Below are 26,009 nucleotides of genomic sequence, written 5' to 3'. Positions count from 1 at the left end.
AGCTATATGAGAAGTCTAGATACGTAATTTAGGGGTACGGCGACGTTAAAAAGGCGACGCTACTTATATAATTACTTATTATATAGCGCTATAGCTAATGATTAATAATAATACTAATAGTATTACTATAGAAGAAGGGATACGAGATTTAGAGCCGTGATATTACCTAGGCCTATACTTAATCGGCTACAGGGCTTATAAGGAGAATCCTAGCCTATTTACTAAAGGAAATAGCTAGTAAGTATTTAAAAAGTACGATTATTAAAGTGCTTAAGCTACTATATAGGCTCGCAAAATCGGGCACCTATTAGTAAGCTACTTATTACGATTTTTATATTAATTAACTATTAATAGTTACCTCTACGTACGACCCGTACTTACTAGTCGCGGAGTACGAAAGTAACTAATTTAGGATCGTTAGAATATAGACTAACGATATATTAGGCCTATTTAATATTAATTTTATAAAAAAGGAGGATAAGGAGCTCTAAAAAGCGGGCTTCGTAGCGAAGCTAAAAGAGGTCCTTATAATAAATACCCCCCTTATATTTAATAATAGGATTTTTATAATTAAAGGGGAAACTATCGTTTTTTAATAAAAGGGGTAGGGTAAGAAGATTAACTTCGTTAATCTAAATATAACCGACGTTAAGAAGCGGTATAAAGCTAAGCTCGCGCGAGGGGTATATATTATAAGTATTTATTAGCTTAAAGCGACTTTTAACTACGCTAGGGTAGTATAGGCTATAGATCTAACTAAACGAAACGTCGAGGTATTTAATAAGTAGCTTAAGTAATAGTAAACAAATCTCGATCGAGGTCTTATTTACTACCCGATCGACCTTATAATAAGTAAGCTCTACGTTTTTATTAATAAGTTATTTATGAATAATAACGACCTTACTTCGTAATTAAGGTATATTATTATCCTAGTTAACGAGAGTATAGGCGAGAGCGAATTTACTATATATAATAATATAATCTATTACTTATTAATTAAAAATAAGCGGGTAATAAGAAGTATATTAGCGTCGGAGGTCTATAGTATAGTTAACGGCGTTAACCTCTCTTATACGATTTTAATAACGCTAAAGAAGATTACCGATCGAATTAGCCTTTTACTTATTTTAATAGTTATTTATATAGATTCTTACTTACTATACGAATACTTTGTTAAATTAGGAACGATAAAGGAAAAGAGGCTTATAATCGATATTATAGCCCTTAGGTAATTATATAAAAAGTATAAAATACTCGAGATCCGTTAGATTAATAATAAAAATAACCTCGTAGACGCTTTTATAAAAGTAGTACTAAATAAGGGATTAGAGTAATTCGTAAGTAATAGAAAAGTTATTATATAAATAGAGGGATAGGTTATATAAAAAGAGTAAAGAAAAGGGGGAAAAAGAGACAACTTAGTAAATAGGCCCGAGGTCGAATTATACCTCTAACTGTAGCGGTTAAATCGATAAAAAAAAGAGAAAGTTAATATTAAATTAGAAGTCTAATTCGACCGCGGTATATAGCCGATTATATAGGGGCTAATTAGGGGGCCTTATTTATAATTATCGTAGCTAGCCTAACCTACGGTTAGAACCTCCTTTTTATACCTACGCAGATATTCATATAGTTTAATTAATCTCTTCGTTAACTACGGTTCGAACTAACTACCCTGTAATAGGGATACCAACATGGCTGCTTAAACTTCTGCATCGCTCATGATATAGTGGAGAACATCGTTATCCACGCCCTCAAATACATCGCCCGTATCTCCGTCTCCTTCCCTCTCGGTGAGCCATTCTTCCTCATCTTTGAGATTGAGCGGATTGACAGGGATACTTTCATCCTCGATGAATACGGGTATCGGTTCTGATATATGGACCAATTCACAGTGGATCATGATGTTGAGATGCTCCCCAGGAGCGCCTGGTTCCAATCCCTTCAACTCTTCTAATCGACGACGGCTCTCAGGGTGAGAAGGCTTTAGCTCAGAGGCTCGACCAAGAGCATCCATGACATCAGCTGGTTGGCTGCATTGGTCATACTAGTTATACCGGTTAGCTGCTTCAGTAATCTTCAGCATGAACGTACCAGGACCCCAAGATTATACCACGACTCCCATGTATGAGGATTAAGTCGAATACTTCTTGTTAGCGCATCTAGACTATCACGGTACTGGTTTATCTTGAAGAACAGGATAGCCACAGCAATCCAGATGTCAGGAACACGCCCGTTGCGATATACGGCTTGCTGGAGTGCGTCATGTGCTTCTTTGTGACGATCCAGTTCCAGGAAAGCCATCGCCAGAAGATAGAAGGCAACCCAGTCGCCGTTGTCTATGTTGAGCTTGTCAATTCCCTCTTCTTTGCACGACCAATGAATAAGCATACCTGCAGCAACAGCCTGTTTCAGGCGACGAATGGCTTCATCATTTGACTCAATGCTAAGAGCATGCCATCCAAGATATAAATTAGCTTGAAAGTGGGATGCATCCTCTGCTAGTTTTTCGTACGCTTCTTCCTTAGAGGAAAGAGGAGGCTGTCGCTCGTAGACTTGTATACGGCGAAACAGGTGTGTGTGATCTACGATCGGTCGTATGGAGCTAGTCGAATGGTGTGGACGTGTCTGTTGGGTGCTGGCCTGGGCAGGAGGTGGTTCATCTTCGTTAGGCAATATTGAATCCAACCGTCTCTCAGGATAAACTCGAAGTAGTTGGGGGACCAGCCTCTCCGTATTTGTGATTCGCCCACACGTAGAGCTGTGTAATGTCAGCATTCAGAACTGTCAGGCTGAAACTATCCACTTACCATTTCTTGTCAATTTCGCCAATCTCGCTCACCAGTGTACCAGAGCAACCAGAATGTGGGCAAGCACCTTCCATATAAGGAAGTTCCGGAACGATCATGGCCTGCTGTAGATGGGCACCAGCATTGACTAGTGACGTCCATTGATTATTTTCCACAATCTTACGCCCCGTCTTTGCAAGAGTCACTTGGAATTGGTCCTGGATTATATAGTTCAGACCGGGGCGTTCATTCGCGTAGACGACTACTGTCAGTATGTTTTTGAACGACTTTTTCGTCACGATCAGCGTCCATGTATTCCCGGGTTACAAAAAGGGGAATCTTTACTGTACCTGCCATGTTTGACACGCCTGCATAGGCAGTCCCCAACTCTCCCCGAGAGCATCATCAAGTCGTATGATGTCAAGCGAAAGATGCAGGGGGATAGATTCAACAGCTCGGGCGATTCTCTTCATATGAGCAGCCATGTCGAGAAGCAAACGGCTATGCCATCCATGTCAAGACTGCTTCGACAGTATTTGCCACAAAGGTAGAACGCAGGTTACTTACGTGTTCTGCTGAATAGCCGCAAGCATATCCTTCGAACACTTTGACAACCTGGGAACATGACATTAAGCCTCTCGGTAGATAAGAGAAAGTGGAGAGTACATACATGTACATAAGTTTTCTGAGATCGCGCACGATCGAAGATACACGCGCCATAACTCGTGTAATTTGAGCACCGCCGTGCTGGATCATCTGCAAGGTGTGGTCGCCTTGATGGAAAATCTTGGTGACCTGCGATGAGAGCCTTGTGACCGCCTGCGTCAGTTGCATACCTCGCTTGGTCTGTTGTTCTCCATGCCGAGTAACGGTCAGATGCAGATCAGCAATGGAACCAGGTATGTTTTGGACTAAGGTCAACATTGTCGAGATCTTGTCATCAATAGTCAAAAAGCTCTGTCGGGACTCCATCATACGAGATGATAGACTTCTCATTGATGCCCTGTGAAAGCTGTAAGACCTCATGCGACTCTTGTTGTGACATGTACTCACAGCTGCTGTACGCTCAGAAGCATGTTGATCGCCAACATTTCGGAAAGCAGAATTTTGCGCAGTTCGTCAACGTCCTTCTGAGTGACCATGGACCATTTCATCCGAATCCCTACATCGCTGAGCCGCGCAGTCCGATTGTGACCCAGAGACCTCTCCTTGGACCGCAGCTTGTCGACGAAGGCTAGCAGGGGCTGATGACAATGGGTGACTATGGCCCGTATACGCTCGACAATCAGCTTCTCGTTTTGATCGTCCGTTTGGGCCTGGAGCACATGCTTCAGGGTGCTGCGTAGCAAGTCGAGTTCGACAATCAGATTCTGAAAGCGTGCTGGAGCATCGCGAAAATTCCTAAGCTCGATTGCAATCCGCTCGAAAAGGCCGAGCACCGCGATGAAATCGCCGATAGCAAAGCCGAAGGACATTTTTGGGGATCTTGCTGCTGAGGCTAGTCCATGATTTTGTTCATCACCGTCAGAAAGGTGAGTTGGCGAAAGATGGATGTTATCAGCGTGTCAGCTCAGGCCGAGGTGGGGCAGTGCAAGTGAAGAATGAGGCTCAGCCTGGAGCGACTATCTACCACCACCAGCAACGAATTGATCCAAAGGCGAAATTGGTGGTGGCACGGTGATGGCGGAGCAACTTAACAGCTGCACAGCGACTACTCCTTCTATTGCTTTGCCAAGCGTTGAGAGCAGAGAGATCGGTCCGTACGCCTTGGCTACAGAATAGTCTGGCTTTCCTGATTTCCGCAGGGGTACAATTCTGGCGATCCTCGGGAATCCTGCCGAGCTCTAGCGGCCACCGAAAGAGTCTAAAATGTGCTCGCCAAGCTCTGGCCATAGCCTTTGCTAATCGATCGCCGGTAAGCCATCCATTCCCGGTGCTTTGCAGGGACGCGAGGAGAATATGGCTGCTCAAACCTCGTCCTTCGTCAGCGGTGCATGCGGCAGCGATTCCATCTCCTCGCTCTAGGCTGATTCCTCGATCATTTCGGTTCTCATGGACATGAGTAACAATATCGTCCTCACCATACGAATCGCAAGGGGCTCTACCTCATTCAGATTTCCTTTCTCGTGACCCACTCTCTCGTCAGTTCTGGCTGGATTGTTGATAGGCTGATGGACTTACAATATGGAGGTTTTCGGTGTTGTTTCTATACTATTTCTAAACTAATTGTCATTCTATCCTAGACGAAGAGCCGCAGGTCTAGTTATCCGTGGGAGCTATGTGACTTGTGCATATATCACACTATTGTCAGTTTGGCTATTTGTATTTTTCCTGAACTGCCTCGACGAATAAATACACTGACACCAGGAGTTTGATCTCTCAGAACCGGCAAAGTCACTGGCAATCAATGAAGACAGGTTTCTCAACCAATGCAGCCCGGACAAGACTTAACCCTAGCGATCCGCTTTGCGTCTGCCTTGCGACGAGAATTGCGAGGAATGAAACATAGTCACTTTCGTCGGAGTAAGACATGCTTATGGGACTAGATCAAAAGTCAGGTTCGAACAGGTAAGTAAGAACGTAAAGTTCGCCATTCTAATGCGTCATGAGATCATCTCACGATCCGCGATCCAAGGTCTAAGCAGCTAATCGAGCCAGCCACTCTTATATACAGCGGCAATATATACATCGAAGTTCGAACACCGCCTAAGATATCCCCGACGGCTTGATTACACAACACCATAAAACAGATATCCACTACTGCTTGCGGCACAACTTGCTGTTCTGCGAAGGCAAGTTGCCCATAATCATCTCCGACATCTCCCAGCTCTCAGACCCAACGCCGTTCTGCGCGTAAAAGACATCGTTGGGGTCATACTTCTTCTTAAGCTCGAGGGCTTTTGCGTGCTTTGTACCCCAAAAAGCCTGGGTGAAGTCGGGCTCGATGTAGTCCGACTCGGACATGTACGCGCCCGCGCCGGGGGAGACGTCGCGCCAGCGCTGCATCCAGTCGAACGTGAGCTTATCGCTGGCCGTCTTGATGACGGTCTCGTTGGCGGTCGGGTCCCAGAGGGCGGCGGTGATGCAGTGCATGACGGCCTCGCGCCACGCCGGGTTGACGGCGTTGTCGGGGTACCCCGTCTTGGGCGCCGCCATCATGTTGAAGGCCACGATGTAGCCACCCTCCTCGGAAACGGACTTGATGGCCTCAAAGGTGGCGTTGAGCTTGGTCTCGTCTTCCCAGTTGGCTCTGGGGAAGAGACGGCTGGCTTGGCGGATGGCGTTGGATCCCCAGGGCTCCAGCGGGAACGAGTTTTGCCAGGCCGAGTAGAAGTTGTCGTACTCGGTGTAGACGGGCTCAACGACGAGGCCCATCGTAGCCCACTTGGCAAAGAGGGGAGCCGCGAGATCAGCAAGTTCGGTCTTCGTCATGTTGGGTGCCCACCACGGGCCCATGTCGAAGGCGAAGGAGGTGCCGAGGTTCTGGATGCGGAAGTATCCATAGTTGGCGTTGTCGACAGCATACTCGACGAAGCCGTCAAAGTAGAAGCGCAGCGCGGTCCAGAACTGGTCGGTGGTCAAGTTGTCACCGCTGGAGAAGGCAAAGGTCATGGTAGTGATGTTCATCTTGGGCTGTGCCTTGACGACGGCAGAGGTGACAACGCCGTACGTGGAGCCGCCACCACCGCGGATGGCCCAGAATAGGTCAGAGTTCTGGGACTCGCTGGCTGTCACGAAGCGGCCGTCGGCAGTGACGACTTCGAAGGAGAGGACATTGTCCGCCGCCATGCCGTACAGACCAGACATGGGGCTGTGCCCGCCGCCCTGGACGTAACCGCCCATGACACCCACGGTCTGTCCCTCTCCGCCGACAGCGGTGACACCGTACTTGTTGGCAGCCTCGTAGATCTCGTACGCCTGGACGCCGGCGCCGAGCTTGAAAGCAGGACCGCTGTACGAGTCTTGCTGGTAGCTCTCGTAAAAGTCAATGTTCTTGAACTTGTGTGTCCAGATGGATAGGGCACCGTAGCCGGTAGACTTTGCGCCAAAGTCATGGCCAGTGTTCTTGACGACGAGGCGGAGGTTGAGGTTGCGTGCAAAGTTGACTGCCAGCTGGACGTGGGCAACGGTGGTGGCCTCGACAACGTAGGAAGGCAGGCCGCCGACCTTGCAGTTGGTCTCGCCGACATTGATGGTAGGGGGCATGCAGTTGAGGCCCTCAAAGAGGACGGCGTTAATGGCCGTGGGGTCCTCGGTGTGGTAGTATGATCCGTTGACCCAGTTGGCGGTCAAGAAGTCACACTTTGCCTGATCATAGTTGCCGAAATCATCGTAGCAGACAGAGGCCTCGGGGATGGTCTTGGTGAGAGCACCTCCCAGAAGGAGGTTGAAGATGTCCCAGACAAGGCCGATCGGGTACAGGAGGTCTCCGGGATAGGTCTTGCATCGGCCAAAGAGCGATCTCTTTTTGACCGAAGATCCATCCTCGAAGCCAAACAGGGAGATGTTGGACAGCTGGAGCGCTGTGAGATTGGCAAGAACGGCATCGGTGAGCTGAAGCTTTTCCCCTTCAGAAAGGCCGGCAGAGGTGCTGGCGATGGAGACGTCAGCAACCTCAGCGGCCGGAGCAACAGTCGAGGCGTCGGCGGCTAGGGCATACAAGTCAGTTACCTCAGTCTTTGAAGGTTTGAATAGACGGTAGAATACTCACCAACTTCTTGACCGTCGACGACGATAGTCTGGGCCGCAGCCAAGTGGCTGACAGACAGCAGAGCCGCCGTCAAGAGGGAACGCATCGAAGACATGGTTACCACGTGGGGTCAGACGCGAGTGCTGCCGATGGACGGATGGGGAGCAGTAAGAGACAATTAACAGAGATGGGACGAAGTGCTTCAAATATAAGACCTCGCAGATCTAATTCGCGGTTCTTCCAACGACAACAGCGGGGTGAACGCGTGGAGACCGAGATGAGCAAATGGAACGTTGGACCGTTGGATAATGGGAACAGACGGTAGAGAGGCCGAAGCGGTGGAATACCCGTTTGCAAAGGACGAGAACCAACATGTGCTATGACACCTAGAAGGGAATCGAACGATGGTCGACGAGGTATAATAGCGGGCAGGAGTGGGCTCGATGGCAATAGTGTTGCTGTACGTCTGGGAGGCATTACCTTATTGCGTATTGATGTAGGTCAAAGCATCCACGGTCCACGGCCGAGAGGCAATGTTTGCAAGGGCTATTCTACACTATCTGTACGGATAGAACCCATGCCTTTCTCAGGAGGCTATAAGAGAGGGGGCGTGAAGGGGGCAAAGGGACAAGAACGAGGAAGAGCCCAATATTGACGGCCGAGACTTCTCTCCGGAGCAACTGATAGCGGCGGATGCGTGGCAAGCATCCTTCGCCCGGGGTTCCAGAATTGGTCAAATGTGCTCGTTGATAGCAGGCATTGAAGTGAATCCTACCAGAGACGAGACCCCGTCCGAGGGAGATGAACAATGCTGACCTCCTCGTGGGAGATGATGGGTTAGGGGCAATCCTGGAGGCGAGGTTGCCATGCTCGGAGCCGTTGCCAAAGAGTCTCATGGACTTTGGAGTTAGCACAACACAGAAAGTCACTCACATACCGATAGAGTACTCAGTAGTCACAGGAGAGAGAGAAGAGGACCTGGCCGGTCCAACAGACCTGCAGCTTCATCTCCACTTGGACTCGGCACCGGCAAGGGTCCGGTGCGGACTGCGCGTCCGTTGAGTGGCTGGACGTTGCACATCGGAGCCTGGATCTTGGCAACCTTGGCCGAGATGGTGGCCCCCCGCAACTCTCTCACCCTCAGGGATTATGGCCCCGGCCCTTGCATGTACAGTTGCCAACTCGGCCCTTGGTCTTGCAAGTTGCTGCGAGCCGGCGCAAGGTGGCCGGCCGGTCGGTAGGTTCGCCGTCCTACGGCATGCCAGTGCGTATCAACGGTCAACGGAGCAAGAGTCTAGCTTGGGAAATCCGCTCGGAATGAGTACTCGTCACATGAGATTGTTCAGGCAGGCATGTTTAGCAATATGAGTTCATGCCTCGTTGTGTTGACTTTTCAAAACTCTGGAATTGGATGAACCGTCTAAGCTGAGAGTAAAGTTTTAGGTAAGGCAACGTCTATTGAGCGAGTCAAGTTGTCACATTCCAACAAGATTTCTGCAACACTCTTGAGCTTCTCGTCTTTTTCATTGCTTCTTTTCCTTCTTCGTACTCCACGAAAGGTTCCACTTGGTCCGTTTTGCTACTCATCTTTAGGTCCACACGGCCGCACAAGAACATAACCAACAACCAACAGTCCAACGCTAGCTCAGGCGTGCATGTATTTCGTATGGGAGATTTGCATACGCAAGATTCTTCATCGCAAGGGTTATAGGCACCCCCTCAGCTGTCCGCGGTATCCCAGCCAGTTGCCAGATTTGGCTGGTAGGAAGACAGCAAGGTTGAAGCCGGTCTTACACAAAGTCCCCGAAATCCTTTTCTCGCACAATTCTCCTTGTTTGGTTGGCTCTGGGAAAAGAACAGAGAGGTCACCATGTGATCAAGGCACAGTCACTCCTGGCGCAAAGATGAGCGCAAGGACTGCGAACGGTATTTCACTAGCGATTCAGTCATGTACCAAGGGGTCGAGCCTTGAGGATGGCGGAGACACGCCCGATAGAAGAGAGGGATTCTCCATGTTATGACCACGATCCGGCTGTTTCGTTTTGCTCCCGACGTGTTTAGGTTCGTAAAGAACCCATCATCCCTTTTTCTATTTTTCTTTTGAGACGAAAGCTTAAGCCTGTCACGACGACACTGCTGAGTTGTGTATGTAAGTGTGATATGTTGTTGGCCGCCCACATTACGGAAACGAAGACTCGTAACGATAAAAGGGAGGGCTTACTGAGCGAGCATTCATCCGAAATTGTCAAGAGAAGAGGAAGGGCTTGGGAGAACAATTCTGCGGCATGGTGCAGTAGGATCACCTCGAGGCCGAAACTCCTTCTTTCTTTTTCGTTCTCACTCACTCACACCTTTGCCTGCCGGTTGGTCGGCATGCATGACGTGGAGGGAGAGTGGCCCGGGTGTTGGCAACCCCTGTCGCGCGCAGAATAGATTGAGGGCGAATTAATATATGCTCGGCGGGGGCAGCGGGCTTGCAAATCCTGTCGGACCATCGGGTGCCGCGCCCTGTCTTCCCGCGAGGTGATCATTCAAAGCAAAGACCACCTTTGGATCTCTGCAACAATACGGGTTTTCCGATATCTTATCAGTTTCGGCGCCTTGTTCTGGGGTGTTAGTTGGGGAGGGCAGTGCCATCTATAGACGTTTTGGCGATGGTGGACGTCTATGACAAGTCGATGTCAGATACCAAAACATCGGGAATCTTCAATACGCAGCACGTCACCGAATTCGCGGCAAAGCAAGCAGAAAGTAGGTGTGACAGCACGGCAGTCGTAAAGTTCCCGACGGACCTGCGTCTTTTTTCTTTCTTCTTCATGTCAACGTGGGAAAGCCGAGACACATGGGACTTCCCGTGGGTAATCTGCTGTGCCGCCGGTGGCAATGCATGGATTTCTTCAGGAGACCCGTCAGTTCTTCAGAGAACTTGCTTCAGTCTTCGTCAGCTGTCAACCCAATCCCGTCGGCCTCGCGAGAACTAGAGGCCGCATGCATAGAACTTGAGTAGGAGAGTCTAGCCATATCCGCCTATCTCGGCTTCCGAGTTCCTGCTCTTTCACAAGTATACACATCACTCTCTCGCGTCTTGTCGCCTCCCTTCCCTAACCAAGTATTGAAGAGCGAGACGGGGCCCCTATTCCTACTGCCTATCCGTACCTACAAGCATCCCTACGGAGTACATGCACTTCGTATGCAGAGACTGCAGAAGCAGTGAACGCGGCTCGATGCCCAACTCAGCAATTCGCTCAACGGCGGCCGCAGCTGCGCTAGCGAAAAGTCCCAGGTTCGCAAGCTCAGCGTATCTGTAGTGTAGTGTGTAATTCCAGGTTGGTTTCACCTGGTCCGAACTTGCTGCGGAACCCCGGTGTACCTGCATCCCGGGATTCGGCCTGGAAACATGGGTTCGTCGGCCACAGTCCTTAGCCACTAACAACAATTATACGAAGTCACCAACGCTCATCAAGTACACAACTGTGACAACCATCCAAACCCCGGTCTGGGCCCACGAGTGACTGTACGTCAACCTCTAGCCATCGTTCGATAACCCAGAGTCTCCAAGAAAATGCTACTCCGATGAAGCTCCATTGCTCCACGCCTGCCAGATGGCCGCCCGCGATCGCTGCAGGCAACCCACCCTCGCAGTCCTCGCTCACACCCCCAGTCCCACGGTCTGCTCCTACAGGCCGGCCTTTGAGCAGCGAGGCTCGCCTTTAATTTACACAGCAGCCTATCCGTACAGTCTATTCCTTCTCACCATGGAGCGATAGGAGGGGGCAAATGCGAGCGGCTTCGGGTTCTTTTCCTCGTTGGGCAGCACAACGGGGGGACACATCCGCCCCTCTCTTCCCACTCCAGGCTAGAGTCGCTGGTCTATCCGTACAGCCCGACACCCCTCTCCCCATCTTTGCCAAGTAAGCTTGTTGACGGGAACTCACAGACATGAGACCATTTTGCAACGTCCAGAAGCTGTCAAGGAAGACAATGGAAGGAGTGTAATGGACGGGAAGGTTGCTTTCTTGGTACGCCACTGACGCTCGGTAGTCTCAACGGTTACTAGTCATGGCGCTGTCTCTTATTGAGGAGAAGCAAACCTACAGCTTGGGCTTCCAAGCAGCGACATATTCCCACATAGATCGACGGCGGGATGGTGTGGAACTGGGAAGAAAGCCCCAAACATCTGGGTTCTTCCTCGACCCCCCTCAATGTCTGCTCGGGGGCTGTACCTACATCGTTAAGAATATGACTGCCCAACACAAGGATATCGATCGAACTCTTGGCCAGCGAAGATGATATCCTTGCCAGATGTAAAGCAGCAGGAGCAGGCGCCAAGGGGGTGTGGGAGAAAAAAAGAATCCTGGTGTAGGGATTTGCCAGCACCTCCGTCCTTCTCCCCAAAGAGCAGCTCCAGTTTCTCTTCCCACAGCCGCACCCACATGACTGGTAACAGGATCTGTTTTGGAAAGCCAGGGCCGCCACATTTCGTGTAAAGCTGTTCAGACTCTAGAGGGCAAAGGCCACCGAGAGGTCCTCCTCGATTGGCCCTGCCTGCCTGCCGCTATTCCGTTTCTTCTCCTGTTTCCCGGCCCTGTCTTGCTTCAAGTCTAGGAAGAGGCAGACAGGCTGACCTTTTTCATTACATCTTTGTAGCCAAGTTCTGTCGTCTCTTTTTCGACCTGTGTGGCCACCCCTACCTGAGTTGTACGTCTTTCACTTCAAGACGTGCAAGAAGAGTTTGAATAAAAAGGCGTTTCCTTTGCAAGCAAGCTGCATTCTTACCCCAGGAGGGCAATGGCATATAGAATCTACCTCTATCCCCATCCTGTCTTTCTGAACCGTTTCCCACGCCCTCGCATCAGATATCTGACCCCCGTTCGTTGGTCAAGGCTCTCTTGAGCTTGAAATGAAAACTGGTATACACCTTGGCAGAACTCTCAATCTGACGAAGATCGAGGACGTCCAACATGTCTCAGGCCGTAGCGGCGCTGGTCCACGCGGCTCAGTTAAGGGACACAAGTAGCACCTCGGCGGCGCTGCCACCCATCACCGACGACTATCCGTACCCTTATTCCTCTCTGCAACATACCGGTTTCGTTGTGCTATTCTTCTTTCCGACGATTGCTCTCCTCGTGGTAGGCCTACGGGTGTATAGTCGAGTCTCAACCAAACAATTTGGCTGGGGTCAGTTGAATCCAAGACCTCGATCTGAGTTGACATTCTCTCCCAATGAACTGTAACTAATCTTTGCCGATGCAGATGATGGCTTGATTTGCTTTGCCATGGTAAGTCTGACAGCCCGAATATCTCACCTCTCTAAGTAGTTACCAACATTGAACCCTCCAGGCAGATTCCATTGCCGAGACAGCAGCATCATACATGGGAATGCGGTTAGGATTCATCGGCATTCACGTCAGCGACATACCCCTCGAAGCCGACAGCCGCCTCGGGAGCCTCTGGAACTACATCATCCAGCTGCTGTACAACCCAATCCTGGCCATCGTCAAGACGTCGGTGCTCATGTTCCTGCTGCGGCTCAGCGGCCAGAAGAGGTCGGTCCGGTACGCCATCCACGCGCTTAACGTCTTCAACATTGCGCTCGGCATCGCCATCTTCACGACGATCATCTTCCAGTGCCAGCCCATCAGCTACTTTTGGGAAAAGGCGGGTCGGAACCCGCCGACGGAGGGCAAGTGTATCGACATGGCCGCCTTCTACGTCAGCACCGCCTCCCTCACCATCTTCACCGACGTGCTGGCCCTGGCCTTGCCCTTTTGGATCTTCCTCGGGCTCAAGATGCCTCTCCGCGTCAAGATGGCGCTTCTTGCAGTATTTGGGCTCGGCGCTGTGTAAGTCACAAGGCCATGACATATACAACTTTCGGGCATACCCCCCCTTTTGCTAATACACCTTCATCTCGTAGTGTCACCGCCGTCAGTGTCCTCCGCCTCGCATGGCTAATCGAGATATCCTATCACATCAACCAGCAAGACCCGACCTACGACATCCGCTTCACCTACTCCGCCGTCGAAACGAACCTAGCCATCATCACAGCCTCTGCTCCCGCGCTGCGCGGCCTCTTCCTCCGTTGGTTCCCCAAGTTCTTCGCCTCCCTCAAGAGCTCCTCCAACGGTCGCTATGGAGGCGGCTACGTGCGCAGCGGCGATCCGACCAAGAAGTCCCGCAACACGGTGGCGACGGCGACGGCTACGACGGGAACCAGAGGCCGCTCGAATACCGCGCGCAACGCCGCCGACGCGTTTCAGCTCAAGAGCATGAAAGGCCGGTCCGAGATCCGGGGCCACTCACCCACTACGAGCGAGGAGGAGATTATGACGTACGACGGGATCATGCGCACGACGGAAGTGAATATCGTGTACGACGAACGAAGGGATTCGACGCCGCGTGGGGGCGGCGGGAGGAGAGATGCTGCGCCTAGGGATAGGGATAGGGATGCGGGTGCGGGCAAACGCGATTACGACGCAAAGCTATATTCGACGACCAGCTCGGGAAGTTTCTGAAGAAGTGAGGGCGGGAACCTCGTCTGCCTTTCTGATGCAAGTTGCTTTTTTAACTATTGATGACCATGTATACAAGAATACCAAACCACATAGCGAATTCGTCCTATTGCCACCTCACTTTGAGGTGGGACGCGGCGGGCGTGAACGAACAATTAGATAGACCAAAGACGAACCCTCCACTGGGACTGCATGTATTAAGATGCTGTGTTATAGCATCAAGCTGACCCAGGAAACAGAAATAGAGAGTTCACGCACACACCCCCACCTGGAAACTGTTGTCACTCAACTTGACACTTGCTCAATGGAACCTCATCGCTTCGACATTGCACGAATGGCCCATATCAGGGCTGTTCTATTGCCCCCCGCATGATCTGGGCTGACGAGTCTTCGCGGCTCTGCAACCTGTAAGAGAGTTTGCAACCTCCAGCGCCCCCGGTTTTCGACTACACATCAACCTACATGAATCGCAGAATGTAGTATTCCGAGCAAAATGCCTTGGAACGCAGCAACAATGCCAGAGGGGCTTTGCGGCTGTAACAACTCACCCACCGGAAGGGATAAGAGAGTTGAGCATGGTAGCAACCGCCACCTATCCGACGATGACGGTTTTCCCTGTCGCGCCATTTTCAGAGAGAGAGTCTAGCTGCCTCGTTTCTTCCCTTTTCTCTTTCGAATGAACAGTCACAACGCCCTTGTCACCTACTCCACGGATGGAACGACGATGCCATCCGGAGCGGAGAATCTGGGCCGGGTATGAAAGACCACTTTCCAACTTTCAAGTCTCGAGGAATGTTCCTAGCGATATTGCGCATGCCGGACCGAGTCGTGGCATTGCGCCATCCTTCACTCTCACTTTCTATGTGCCTTATCTTTTTGGAAGGGCCCCAAGCTGTAATCTTACGAATTTTCTCATCGTCTACTCATCAGTTGGTAGAATTGGTACTTTGCGAATTGAGTTTTGCCCGTCCAAGGCACTATTGCTTCTCCTGCTGAACTCTGCATACGCCGGCGCTGTATCTGTACCAAGTTCTGAAATGCTCGTATCAAGCTCTGATAGATGAATCGATGGCAGGGTTGATGACTGGCGCCTCTAACGTCTCTTCGTATGGGAAGCTGCCAAAATCTTCCTCTGCATGAGGTAGGGCAGAAGATAGGCTCCCCGCTACGCAAGCCATACTCGAAGAGAGGATGGGGTCGGATGCTCGCATGCGGTCTTGGCGAGGGTCTCCCTGTGCATGCTTTCGAGCTAGAAGGGCGCATGTCCAGCAGGTATTGGCACGGATAATGTAGGGCGCAATGCTTCAGGTTCACCGCTGAAGAGAACATGATCGGCCTAGGCACCGTGTCTCGATCAGTGCTAGCCGCTCGTATCAGTAGTAGTAGTTAGCCGCTCGTATCTCTCCGAAATGAATTTCCCCAGAGGAGTCGTGGTGCGGTATCGAGGTACAAAAGTACTGACCTTTGCAGCCAGACCACGTTGTCAGGTATTTGTGATGAAAGATAACGTTGGACCTGGTGCGAGATATCGCGAGCTGTGTAAAACGGGCCTAAGACTCTTGCAGTGTAGGCGGAATATGGTCGAAAAAATTGCCATGACTCGACGTCAAGTATTGAGGGTTGACGGCATTGTTCACCCGTGGCTCGTACCACCAGCTACGGGTCGAGAGGGAGCCCGTGAAGCCTAGAAAGACGAGAAGATAATACCGCCAGAAAGGACGATGCAATCGTTCCCTCTTGCCTGCCGCCGAGTCTTTCGGCACGAGGCGTTGCGCAGCCGCATACCTGTCAGTCGATCATTCAAATTGGAGACGATTCCAGAAGTTGAGGCGAGTCTTCTTTTGGAACGTCAATGCTCACGGGCTGGGCCCCCCATCGATCCCATCTTTGCAAGTTGTTCGGAACCATCCGTTCCGCTGGATTGAGGCTTTGACGGACATGTTCATCTGAAGTTGGAAAGAAAGTTGGATGAAAGCCGTGATGAAGTCAGGAGCAAGCCTGAGGTGGAATACCTCACCTTCGGTATGCATTAGATGAGGATGATGTAATTATGCGAGTTGGCCCAATTGGGTGTCCCGCAACGGTCGGGTCACGAACCCCACCGCGGGGTAGTCGACGGTACCAGCGCTTTCCATGTAATTGAATGATATCTAGTTCGACACGTTCACTATACGCCTACATTAGAGCGGAAACCAGCCAGAAACAGAGAAGGCTCGCTGTTTTATTTTGGACATCAATCTCCTACACTAAAGCTCACCTACAATTCCCTAACATGGCGGGTAAAGATGTGGTTGTGACCGGAGCCACTGGTCTCCTCGGAAGACAGGTAGCGCGGGCGTTTGACATGAAGAGTTGGAACGTCAAGGGTACGGGATACTCTCGCGCCGATGGCGTCTCCGTCTTCAAAGTCGACCTCGGCAAGACCTCTGATGTTGAAAAGTTTCTTGATGAATCCAAGTAAGGTTACCTTCATCATGCTGATAGCCTGTACCATACCTTACTGACGATCATGGTAGGCCACAGGTAGTTGTGCACTGTATGTACACCAGCATCCTCTACATAAGACAAAAGGTTTCAGCACAAGCTCACACAATAGCATAAACAGGCGCCGCCCAGAGGTTCCCAGACAAGGTGGACAGCGACCCGGACGCCGCCCGCGCCCTCAACGTCGAGGCCACACGGTCTCTCGCCAAGCTCTGCGCCGCCCGCTCGACCTTGCTCATCTACATCTCGACCGACTACGTCTTCTCGGGAAAGCAAGGTGACGCCCCCTACGAGGCTGAAGCGGAGACGGGGCCGACGAACCTCTATGGCCAGACCAAGCTGGACGGCGAGCGCGCCGTACTGGAGGAGTACAGGGCTGCCGGCCGCGCGGGTCTGGGTCTCGTCCTTCGTGTGCCTGTGCTGTACGGAAAGGCGGAAACGCCGGCGGAGAGCGCAACCAATGTTCTCATGGACACGCTGTGGAAGACGCAGGACGGGGGCGCCAAGGTGAAGATGGATCACTGGGCGATCCGGTACCCGACCAACACGGAGGATATTGGGCGCGTGTGTCATGGTAAGTCGCGAGCTGCTTAACGAGAGCAACGAACGTACATGGCTGACGAGGACTGCAGATATCGCCGAAAAGTACCTCGGGGCCGAGGACCGTAGCTCGTTCCCCAAGATCCTGCAGTTTTCCAGTGAGGACAAGATGACAAAGTACGAAATTTGCCAAAAGTTTGCGGATATTATGGATCTCTCCATGGACGGCATCATTGCGAACACGGAGGGCAACGACCCGAACGCGAGTGTCCAGCGGCCGTACGACTGTCATCTTAGCACGCGGGCTCTCAAGGACCTGGGTATTGATGTGTCGACAAGTGACTTCATCGGGTGGTGGAGGCGCGAAGTGCATGCTTTCCGGCACTGAACGTGGGTTCATCGTGTCTCACTGGGATAAATGTGTATATCTGAACAATCTCGATGCGCAGATTCGAACTCGACTAGACTTGCATCGAGGGGAACGCTGTGATGTGGCGTAGAAGCCGGTGGCTTCACGGGACAAGGGCCTCTTTGGTCACAGATATGGTGTGCCCGTGTCTCCTCGGTTTTTCACAGGAAGCTTACCTGGTGTTGAATCGCGACGAGTCGATACAAAAGTAGAGGCATCAACAAGTGGCATATCTGAGTTTAGGCTATTGACTTGTCTCATGCGGCTATACCCAGCAGTAGTCACAAAATGCGAAAGAGAAAAGTAACAAGGAAGAAGACTTAAGAAAGAAAAAATGACCAACTGTAGAACCAGGATTTGGAAGCTTCAGTTCAAGTAAAACCGCATTTGAAATTACGGGTGTCTTGGTTCCTACGATCCGAAGATCCCACCTATCTTCATTCCTTTCGACTATTGAGCTTGGAGGAGGTAAATCTAATTGATAGCTCGCGATCATGCATACATTGAGTGGCCCCAGACATGAAGAGAATGACAAGAGGTAGAGGCACGATGAAGTGTGTGAACTTGAATCGGGCGGGTAAGGTGTCTCAAAGGGCGACGGAATTCTGTCGGTTCATCGCGGACGCTTCCAGGGCATCATGCGCAATATGACAAACAACGTGAAGCAATCTCATAAATCACGAAATCCGCATCTCGCTGAAATTACAATTCTGATTACACGGGCTCACCGCTCACGGAGGATTCTGCCCAGGCCGAGGTCGCGTTCATCATGGAGGAGAAAGTGTAAACACTGACACGTCAAGAGGGAGTCGGGGTCTGGTCAGGAATGCAGTGCTTGCCCGTTCCTGAACCACAATCCATATTCAATTGGGGGTGCAAATTGGATGAAGGTTGACTGGCATTCGGCAAAGGACGTGCGGCGTCGCGCTCTCGGTGTGCTTTGCATGCCTCTGGAGACACATGGACCCCTTTCATCAGCTGACGCGTGATCTACTGGATAGTCCACAGGTAAGGTGAGATACCTGAGGTGAATAGAGAAAGGATGAGGCGATTGCCGGGAGAGATGTAAAAAGTCTCCCTTGCCTGCCGTCTTCTTGGACCCCGACTTATGGGAAGGAGAGGTCTTGCCACATTTTCTTTTTTCCCCCTTCCTTCTTTCCTCCTTCGCTCTTTGCTCCTGGTTCCGCCTGTTCGCTGCCTGCATCAACGTCCATCATTTTTCTTGTACGACACAACGTCTAAATTTCTTCATCATCGTCAACTTTCTTTGCTTATTGTTTCAACTCACAAAGTGCTACTATTGTAGCCATCTAATCTAATCAATATTAACTCACATCTTATTTTTACCTTTACCTTTTCCGCGAACCCCCGTCAAAGATTTCCCTATCCGGGAACCGAGGAGACCGAAAAAAACAAGTTTTGTCGGGACGGACCACCAGCCCTATCAATCCCATCTTTCGTTATCTATCACTTGCAGGGAGATCTGCAGGGTCCTGGGGCAGCACCGCAGCAGCAATCAAAGGAAGAGGGAAATAAGGGCAAAGGCTGCAAGATAACGTTCAAGTGTTCCCTGCTGGGCTGGGGGCGATCAGCTCGGAGGGTTCCAAGGTTCCAGCGGACTGGGCCGCAGCCGCACAACGCCGTCGCCGCTACCATCGACGCCATCGGACGAGAAAATCCGGGGTTCTGATCTCAAGGCCCTGTCTAGCATCGCATCGCATTGTATCGCATCAGGCGAACGGTTCAAGGGACAGGATAGCGACGACGACGAAGGCGACACTGCCGAGGAAGAGAAGGGGAACGAGCTCTGAAAACGAAATAACACAATCACTTGACACACAAATCGCGCACCCACACCCATCCACCCACCCACAATGGAAGGGTTTCCGCGTATTAATCGCACCATGTCGGCAGGCCCAGGGCCACCGAAATCACCTGCGCCGCATCCACCCCGACGAGGCCAGAGCGTCACCGCCGGGAGGCTCACACGGTACAGAAGCGTGCGGGAGCACAAGAGTGTGCTGGACTTTGGACGCAACTGGCGGGACTGGGAGGTGGATATTTTCCAGGACGACGAGACGGTGTCCAATGCAACGACCGAGACGGGCACCGCGACAAGCATTGCGCTGGGTCTAGGCATTGGAATTGCCGTGGATGAAGAGGAGGGAGCCGTTGGTGGAGGTGGTGATGATGGACAGGCATCGGTCTCGTCGCCGCATCGTCATGATCAGTATGGGCAGCAGCAGCAGCAAACCCCAGCTTCATCATTAAGGAGGAGGCGCACGGCGCCGCTGCTGTCGACGTCGGTGCCGCAAACACCGTCGGGAGCACCGCAGTTGACAATGCAATGGCAGTGGCCCGATCTCATGGCCGGTACCGGCATCAGCGACGCTTCGTCTCCGTTTGATTTTGAGAATTCTCCGGTCAGTAGCGGTGGTCGCTGTGCAGCAACATGGGAAGTTGAAGGCCAAGGAGGAGGGCGTAGTGCGAGTTATTATTGTCGTGGGGGTGGTGGAATTGGCACTGATATTGGCAGCACTGGTGCTGGAGATGGTGTGGTTGGCGGTGGAAAAAGAATGGTGGTCCCAGCCCCTCCCGAATCCCCCGTGCGGTTCAGCTACCCCAATCGACGGCGACCAACCAAGACGGCCCCCAAGGCGGACCTGGACGACAGCTGGAGCCCCTTGCATGGAAGCTCGTCTCCTCCTTTTTTTTCTTCTTCGCCGCCTTCTCTGTCTCCGAAGTCCCCTACGACCACGACTACAGATACCAGGTCCTCTCCTCCTGCAGGCGGTGGTCGTGCCAGTGGTGTTATTACTGGTGCAACAACAGACGCATGCGGCCCTTGTGGCCCCAGACCCCCAAGCGAACCGGGTTCCTTATTCTCCCTAGCGCCATCCTATTCCGGGTCCACGTCCCCAGCCCCAGGGGTTCCAGGGGTTTCCTCCACTCAGGCCGCCCCTTTGTACGCCTTGAGCCCCTGTCCGCCGGCCCCGTCTGCAGGATCAGCGTTATTACCACCAGCATCAGCGTCAGCTGCTGATGCGTCTGCGTCTGCGTCTGCGTCTTCTGCTTCTTGGTCTGCGGCACCGAAACCGAACCTCGTCGGGCATGTACCACAACCGCCAACATCGCTGACGACAGTACCTCCTACACCACCACCACGACTACCCACAGTCCCAGCAGTCCCAGTCGTCCGCGCATTTGCACTTGCGCCTGCATCTGCGCCTGCACCAGCGCCAGGAGAAGGATCCCAAGGAACGGCACCACTTGAACCAGCTACACCACCGCCGCCAGTACCGCATCACCCTCCTCCTCCTCCTCCCCCTCCACCACACTCGCTTTTACATCCAACACAACCATCTCCTCCTGGAATAGGACTGGGACTACTTCCGTTGCCCTTCCCGGCTCAAGGCCAAGCCAAAGCCCAAGCCCAGGCACATCATACCCGAGCACGCGACCTCGTCCCGCCTCCCGGTCCCCATCTGCGCCCTCGTTCGCACAATCCAATCTTGGTTTCTTCCCACTCGTCATGCGCCGACCTGAAGCTCGCTGCCAGGGCTGAACACGCTCGCTCTCAAATTATCACTAAGCTCGCTCTCCACCCTGACTCTCATAACAACAACGACTACACCTACACCAACAAGGAGGACCTCATCCGCAGCAATAACCCCAACTGGGACCAGCAGCTTGCCCGTCAAGAGGAAGATCGACAGCGCCGGCGCCACCAACAACACCAGCAATTGCTCGCCCAGGAGGAAGAAGAGCACCGACGTCGCAAGGAACAGGAAGAGGAGGACGCTGCTCGCTGGGCCGAAGAGGTTGCTCGTCTTGAAGCAGAGACCGATCGCATCTTGGCAGATCAAAAGGCAAAGGACCTCGCAAGACTCCAGGCTCAATTGGCCGCCGTACCCGACGCACCAGCCTCCCGTGTCCGGAGCCCTATTGTCGACAAGTTTACCTTCTTCTTGAGAAAGGGGCGCAAGACCGAACCTGCGAATACCCTCACAAAACCTCCCTCTCAATATTTTCAACCCCTCACCCTCGATCACAGGCCCGTCAGTGTCATGGACCCCTCCCGCTTTATACAAGCCGGTGGCGGTGGCATTGTCCCCCAGACAGATGCCCCAACCTCTGCTAGCAATGCCGGAGAACGCGTTAGTCTTTCCCTCACTCTGACCATGCATGACCCTGATCTTCATCTTTTTGCTAATGCTCTTCTCAAAGCGAGTGACGATACGTTGCATGCAGTCGTCAATCAGTCTTCCTGTCACCCCCGATACTACCCCGAGTGAGATTCTATACTCGGCCGCCAACCTCATGACCCACAACATCAACCCGCAAACCAGTGTTGTGCTCGAGTGCTATTTCGCTTTTGGTCTGGAACGTCGTCTGAGACGCTATGAGCCTGTGGCTCTTGTGATGAACTCTTGGGACCGCGATACGCAGCACTGTCTACTCATCGTACCGGGTGAATCCACGGACAAGAACCCCGACCTGAACCTCGAAGGTGTGCCCCGCACTATCGATCCGCCCCCAGGTCTCATCAACTTCGCGCTATACCACTCTCAGCGGCCCGGTAAATGGAACAAACGCTACGTCACGCTCTTGGAGACTGGGCAAATGTTTTCAGCCAAGAAGAAGGATGCCAAACTGTCGGACAAGGATGCCGTCTCGCTGTGCCATTTATCCGACTTCGACCTGTATACCGTCACCGAAAAGGACATGCTGAAGCAGATCAGAGCTCCAAAGAAGAATTGCTTTGCGGTCAAGAGTCAACAGAAATCAACAGTCTTCCAAAATACGGAAAACTTCATCCACTTCTTCGCCACGGATGATCTAAAACTCGCGGAAGACTTCCAGAAAGTCATTCAAGGGTGGCGTAGTTGGTACATTGCGAACAAAATTGTCGACCTCAACAAGAAGAAATCATCTTCACATAGCGGCAATGCGAGAAACGGAACGAAAACAGGCGGTGGCGGTCTTACAAGAAGCGGCACCTTGCACCGGCCCCGGGCATCCGCCGACGAGACGCCATATACCATTGGAACTTTCTCGCCGCTCCTGGACATGAACAGTTTCGAGAAACCGATTGACGATTTCGGGAAGGATTTGGACAACAAGCCGACGGCTCGACACGCAGACCATCACTCTACACCCAGACACACCCAATCCCAGAAGGTTGTCTCCCGATCCAGGACAACGCCGAATCTGTCGCAGCCTCACACAAGGCGACTCATCGACCCCTTTGCCAAGGACGAGTTCAAGTCCGGTGGTTTGTTGGGCCAAGCGTACGAGGGGCGCAAACAACAAGCAGAGAAGGCTGCTCTCACCTCAGACCATCAACAATACGCAGTCGAAAGTCCGTTTACCGGGGGGCACTCGCTGCTCGGCCAGTTCCCAGAACACGAAAACAACGGGATGCCGCAGAGGAGAGGCACGGTGCGTTCGTCTCGCCCCACGGCGACAGACCCCATGCCTCAGCCGCGGAGTCGATCACGGCCTCCCGCCGCACGTCCGACCACCTCATCGCGTCCCAAGACATCAGATGGTGGGTCATCTTCAGGGAAACGAGAGATGCCGCAGCCTCTTGTCGACCTCACGCCCAAGGTGCCCGATTTACCCGCAGCCTGGCGAGACGGCCAAGGTCGCGGTGTACGTGTACCCACCGGAAAGCCCCTCATCGAGATGGCGACGGGCTTGGAACTTCCAGACGGGCACCTAGGGCCGCAGCTTCCAACCGTTACCCGCATGGGCACGGCAAAGGCGTACCCTCCCCAGCGCATGGCGTCGCAGTCGGCCGCTTCGAGACCGAGGAGTCGGTCCACAGCAGGCGGCGGTGCCGTACGTCGCGTGGTTTCCAACGAGCAGCAGCCTCCCATGCCCTCCATGCCGAGACGATCGTCAAGAAGAGATGACGAGGACGTTCCGCTCATCAACTTTGTGGAACGCGAGAGGGGTCGAGATACGAGGCCTCGCATGTCACAGGGCATGTCGCAGGGTCTCGGGCGAAGTGGTACCGTCAGGCACTGAAGGATGACGAGAGCGTATGGTGGCGCTCGGCTGAAGATTGGAAGAAGCCACCAACGCTGTAAGACCAAGAGAAAAAGAAGAGGGAGAGCAGATCTTGCAGTGGACGCGATTTAGGCGCACAGGGAGATGTCATTTAACATGTAAGATACCCGGATGTCGATGCGACTAGCATGTCGGTCTGCAACAAAAAGCTTTTGGAGAGGGAACCCAAAAAAGATGGCATATTTTGTTTTGTCTAGTCATCTTATCTATCGGACTAGGCCATCTTTCTAGTCAGGAACGTTTTTCTTTTGTTATCTCTTAATACGGAAACTTTTTCTTCTCCATACTTTCTAACGGTTCTATTGTTTGAGTTGGTGTCATCATCGTCAATCAATTGGACTCTGGTATCTATCTTCTTTCTCTAATTTGTTTTCTTTTCACGGCTCCATTTGTGCCACACGCAGAAATCCATGATGCCCGCCAAACAGAAACACGCGCGCCATCTGCATTAGTACCTATACTTTGTGGTTTGGAAGTAGTTTATTTGGAGCGCTTGTAGATCTTGGCCAAGAAGATTTCAAAGATGCCCTTCTTGAGGCCCTCGCTCTCGTCAATGTTGTTGATCATGTCCTTGATCTCGCCGGCGCGCTTCTCCTCGAACTCCTCGAAGCGGCGCTTGAGTTCCATGTCGTCAAAGAGCTTCTTGATGACGGCCTCCTTGGCCTTGTCCTTTTGGCCGTAGTTGTCCTCGAGGATCTTGCGCTGCTCGGGGGTGGCGATGGCGAGGGCCTGGTTGACGAGCCAGCTGCACTTGTTGTCCATGATGTCGGTGCCGATCTTACCAATGTGCTCGGGCAGGCCAAAGTTGTCGAGGTAGTCGTCCTGGATCTGGAAGTACTCGCCGAGGGGGATGAGGATATCCTCTGCCTGCTTGAGGTTCTTGGGGGTGGCGATGTTGAGGCAGTGGAGGGCGAGGGCGACGGGGAGGTGGAAGGAGTAGTAGGCCGTCTTGTAGACGACGATGAAGCGGTACTTTTCCATGGAGAAGTTGTCGAGGTTGACCTTTTCCTCGGGGGCGGTGAGGAGGTCGCAGAGCTGGCCGAGCTCGGTCTGGAAGGTGACCTCGTGGAAGAGCTCAAGGAGGTCGACGTAGGAGGCGTGCTCGCGGAAGAACTTCTTGAGGAGGGTGTAGATGGCGGCCTCGAGCATGAAGGCGTCGTTGATGGCGACCATGCCGACGCCCTCGTGGCGGTACCAGCAGGGCTTGCCGCGGCGGGTGATGGAGCTGTCCATGATGTCGTCCGAGACGAGGAAGAAGGCCTGGAGGAGCTCCGTCAACCAGCCGAGGGTGGCGGCTTGGAAGTACTCTTCCTCGGAGAGAGGTTTGTCGAGGAGGAGGGAGACGGAGTCGGGGACCGACATGCCGCGGTTGCATTTTCCGCCGAGGGTGTTGATTTCAAGACTCTGGCGCACAGGAAAGCTGTTAATCTTTTGGTGTTCTTCTTCTCTGACAGGTTCTCCCTTTTTCTATTGCCATTGGGAATGAGGAGGACGCGGCACACATGCGCTCACGCGCATAGCCTCATACCAAACCATTTAGACAGTAGAGTAGTGTCCAGGGGTCGGTGTGGCTAAATGCTTGCCTTCTTATACCACGCCAGCTCCTCCTTGGGAAGCTTGTACTTTTCCGCATGCTCGAGGAGAACCTCCTCGAGCTTGGGGAAGACCGACTCGAACTCGGTGAGGGTAGTCTTCTTGGCCATCTTGTTCTGATTTTGCGGTGTGGTCTGAGGCCGGCTCGGCGGGGTGGCTGGATTGGATCAGGGGTTGCAACGGTCTTTTGGAGGCGTTCGAGGTTAGCGACGAGAGCGAAAACGGAGTGGAGGTATCGTGGGGGAAGAGGGGAGAGAGGGGGGAAGGAAGAAGCAAGGAGACAAAGGTGGACGAACAATGGCAGCGCGAGTGGTAGGAAGAGGGAGACAGAGAGAGGTTGGTTGGGAAATTTACTTACTAGGCAAGTTTGCGATAGCAATCCGAAATTAATGCGCCCGCGTCAAATTAGAGCCAACTCGTACAAGATGAGAAAGAAAGTGTACCCCTCATCCGATCTTCAGTTGCTATTTTGGCAGGCGGTGGGGGGGCGATTTCCCAGACGGTCCCTGATGTTGCCGGGATAAGTGGGGTCTTGGGATGACAGGCGACCCACGACATCCAATTGACTTCCGCCTCCAGCACCATGGCGGGGTTCCCATTACCTAAGCTCACCAAACTTTACTGGATTGGCCGCTACGCACGCTGCGTTGCTCACCGTGGCGGTCAAGTACACCGTAGGTCACTTTAGCGTCGTCGTGCCCGTCGCGTGGTGGGAATCCTTGGGTGGACCGCTTCCTTTTCTGCCGTTAAGCTTTACTACGTCAGGACAAGGAAACACAACATTCGCATCGCCAATTCCAGCAACCCTGCATCTCTGTATCTTGTCTCACAGCCCTCACTTTGCGCCTTGAAGCTGTAGACAGTAAACTCTAGAAGCGACTGGCCCGTACGTTAGCTAAAGGCGCTCAATTGGACGT

The 26,009-nt window shown here is 52.4% G+C and overlaps 7 protein-coding genes across 7 annotated transcripts; 4 read left to right on the top strand and 3 right to left on the bottom strand.

The window, feature by feature from the left end:
* Window positions 1-1,702: 1,702 nt before the first annotated feature.
* On the bottom strand, window positions 1,703-3,382 carry CLUP02_08175 (uncharacterized protein; the record flags this gene model as incomplete). The annotated part of the gene is made up of 5 exons (XM_049287165.1): window positions 1,703-2,047; window positions 2,095-2,761; window positions 2,811-3,076; window positions 3,140-3,290; window positions 3,357-3,382. The coding sequence occupies 5 exons, from the start codon at window positions 3,380-3,382 to the stop codon at window positions 1,703-1,705; spliced, it is 1,455 nt and encodes a 484-aa protein (XP_049144308.1).
* A 2,164-nt stretch (window positions 3,383-5,546) lies between these two features.
* Window positions 5,547-7,594, bottom strand: CLUP02_08174 (FAD binding domain-containing protein; the record flags this gene model as incomplete). Its single annotated transcript, XM_049287164.1, has 2 exons — window positions 5,547-7,438; window positions 7,501-7,594. The coding sequence occupies 2 exons, from the start codon at window positions 7,592-7,594 to the stop codon at window positions 5,547-5,549; spliced, it is 1,986 nt and encodes a 661-aa protein (XP_049144307.1).
* Window positions 7,595-12,440: 4,846 nt separating this feature from the next.
* Window positions 12,441-13,994, top strand: CLUP02_08173 (CFEM domain-containing protein; the record flags this gene model as incomplete). The annotated part of the gene is made up of 4 exons (XM_049287163.1): window positions 12,441-12,657; window positions 12,733-12,758; window positions 12,820-13,322; window positions 13,397-13,994. 4 exons carry the CDS (start codon window positions 12,441-12,443, stop codon window positions 13,992-13,994), a joined length of 1,344 nt encoding a protein of 447 aa, XP_049144306.1.
* Window positions 13,995-16,263: 2,269 nt separating this feature from the next.
* Window positions 16,264-17,403, top strand: CLUP02_08172 (RmlD substrate binding domain-containing protein; the record flags this gene model as incomplete). The annotated part of the gene is made up of 4 exons (XM_049287162.1): window positions 16,264-16,448; window positions 16,508-16,527; window positions 16,597-17,049; window positions 17,108-17,403. The coding sequence occupies 4 exons, from the start codon at window positions 16,264-16,266 to the stop codon at window positions 17,401-17,403; spliced, it is 954 nt and encodes a 317-aa protein (XP_049144305.1).
* A 981-nt stretch (window positions 17,404-18,384) lies between these two features.
* Window positions 18,385-19,235, top strand: CLUP02_08171 (uncharacterized protein; the record flags this gene model as incomplete). The annotated part of the gene is made up of 2 exons (XM_049287161.1): window positions 18,385-18,432; window positions 19,017-19,235. 2 exons carry the CDS (start codon window positions 18,385-18,387, stop codon window positions 19,233-19,235), a joined length of 267 nt encoding a protein of 88 aa, XP_049144304.1.
* Window positions 19,236-19,298: 63 nt separating this feature from the next.
* On the top strand, window positions 19,299-23,457 carry CLUP02_08170 (uncharacterized protein; the record flags this gene model as incomplete). Its single annotated transcript, XM_049287160.1, has 2 exons — window positions 19,299-21,581; window positions 21,652-23,457. 2 exons carry the CDS (start codon window positions 19,299-19,301, stop codon window positions 23,455-23,457), a joined length of 4,089 nt encoding a protein of 1,362 aa, XP_049144303.1.
* A 522-nt stretch (window positions 23,458-23,979) lies between these two features.
* Window positions 23,980-25,202, bottom strand: CLUP02_08169 (farnesyl pyrophosphate synthase; the record flags this gene model as incomplete). The annotated part of the gene is made up of 2 exons (XM_049287159.1): window positions 23,980-24,919; window positions 25,093-25,202. 2 exons carry the CDS (start codon window positions 25,200-25,202, stop codon window positions 23,980-23,982), a joined length of 1,050 nt encoding a protein of 349 aa, XP_049144302.1.
* Window positions 25,203-26,009: the final 807 nt, after the last annotated feature.

The sequence above is a fragment of the Colletotrichum lupini genome, chromosome 4 (genome assembly GCF_023278565.1).
Source record: "Colletotrichum lupini chromosome 4, complete sequence".
NCBI lineage: Eukaryota > Fungi > Ascomycota > Sordariomycetes > Glomerellales > Glomerellaceae > Colletotrichum > Colletotrichum lupini.
This window is presented reverse-complemented; position numbering and strand designations above follow the sequence as displayed.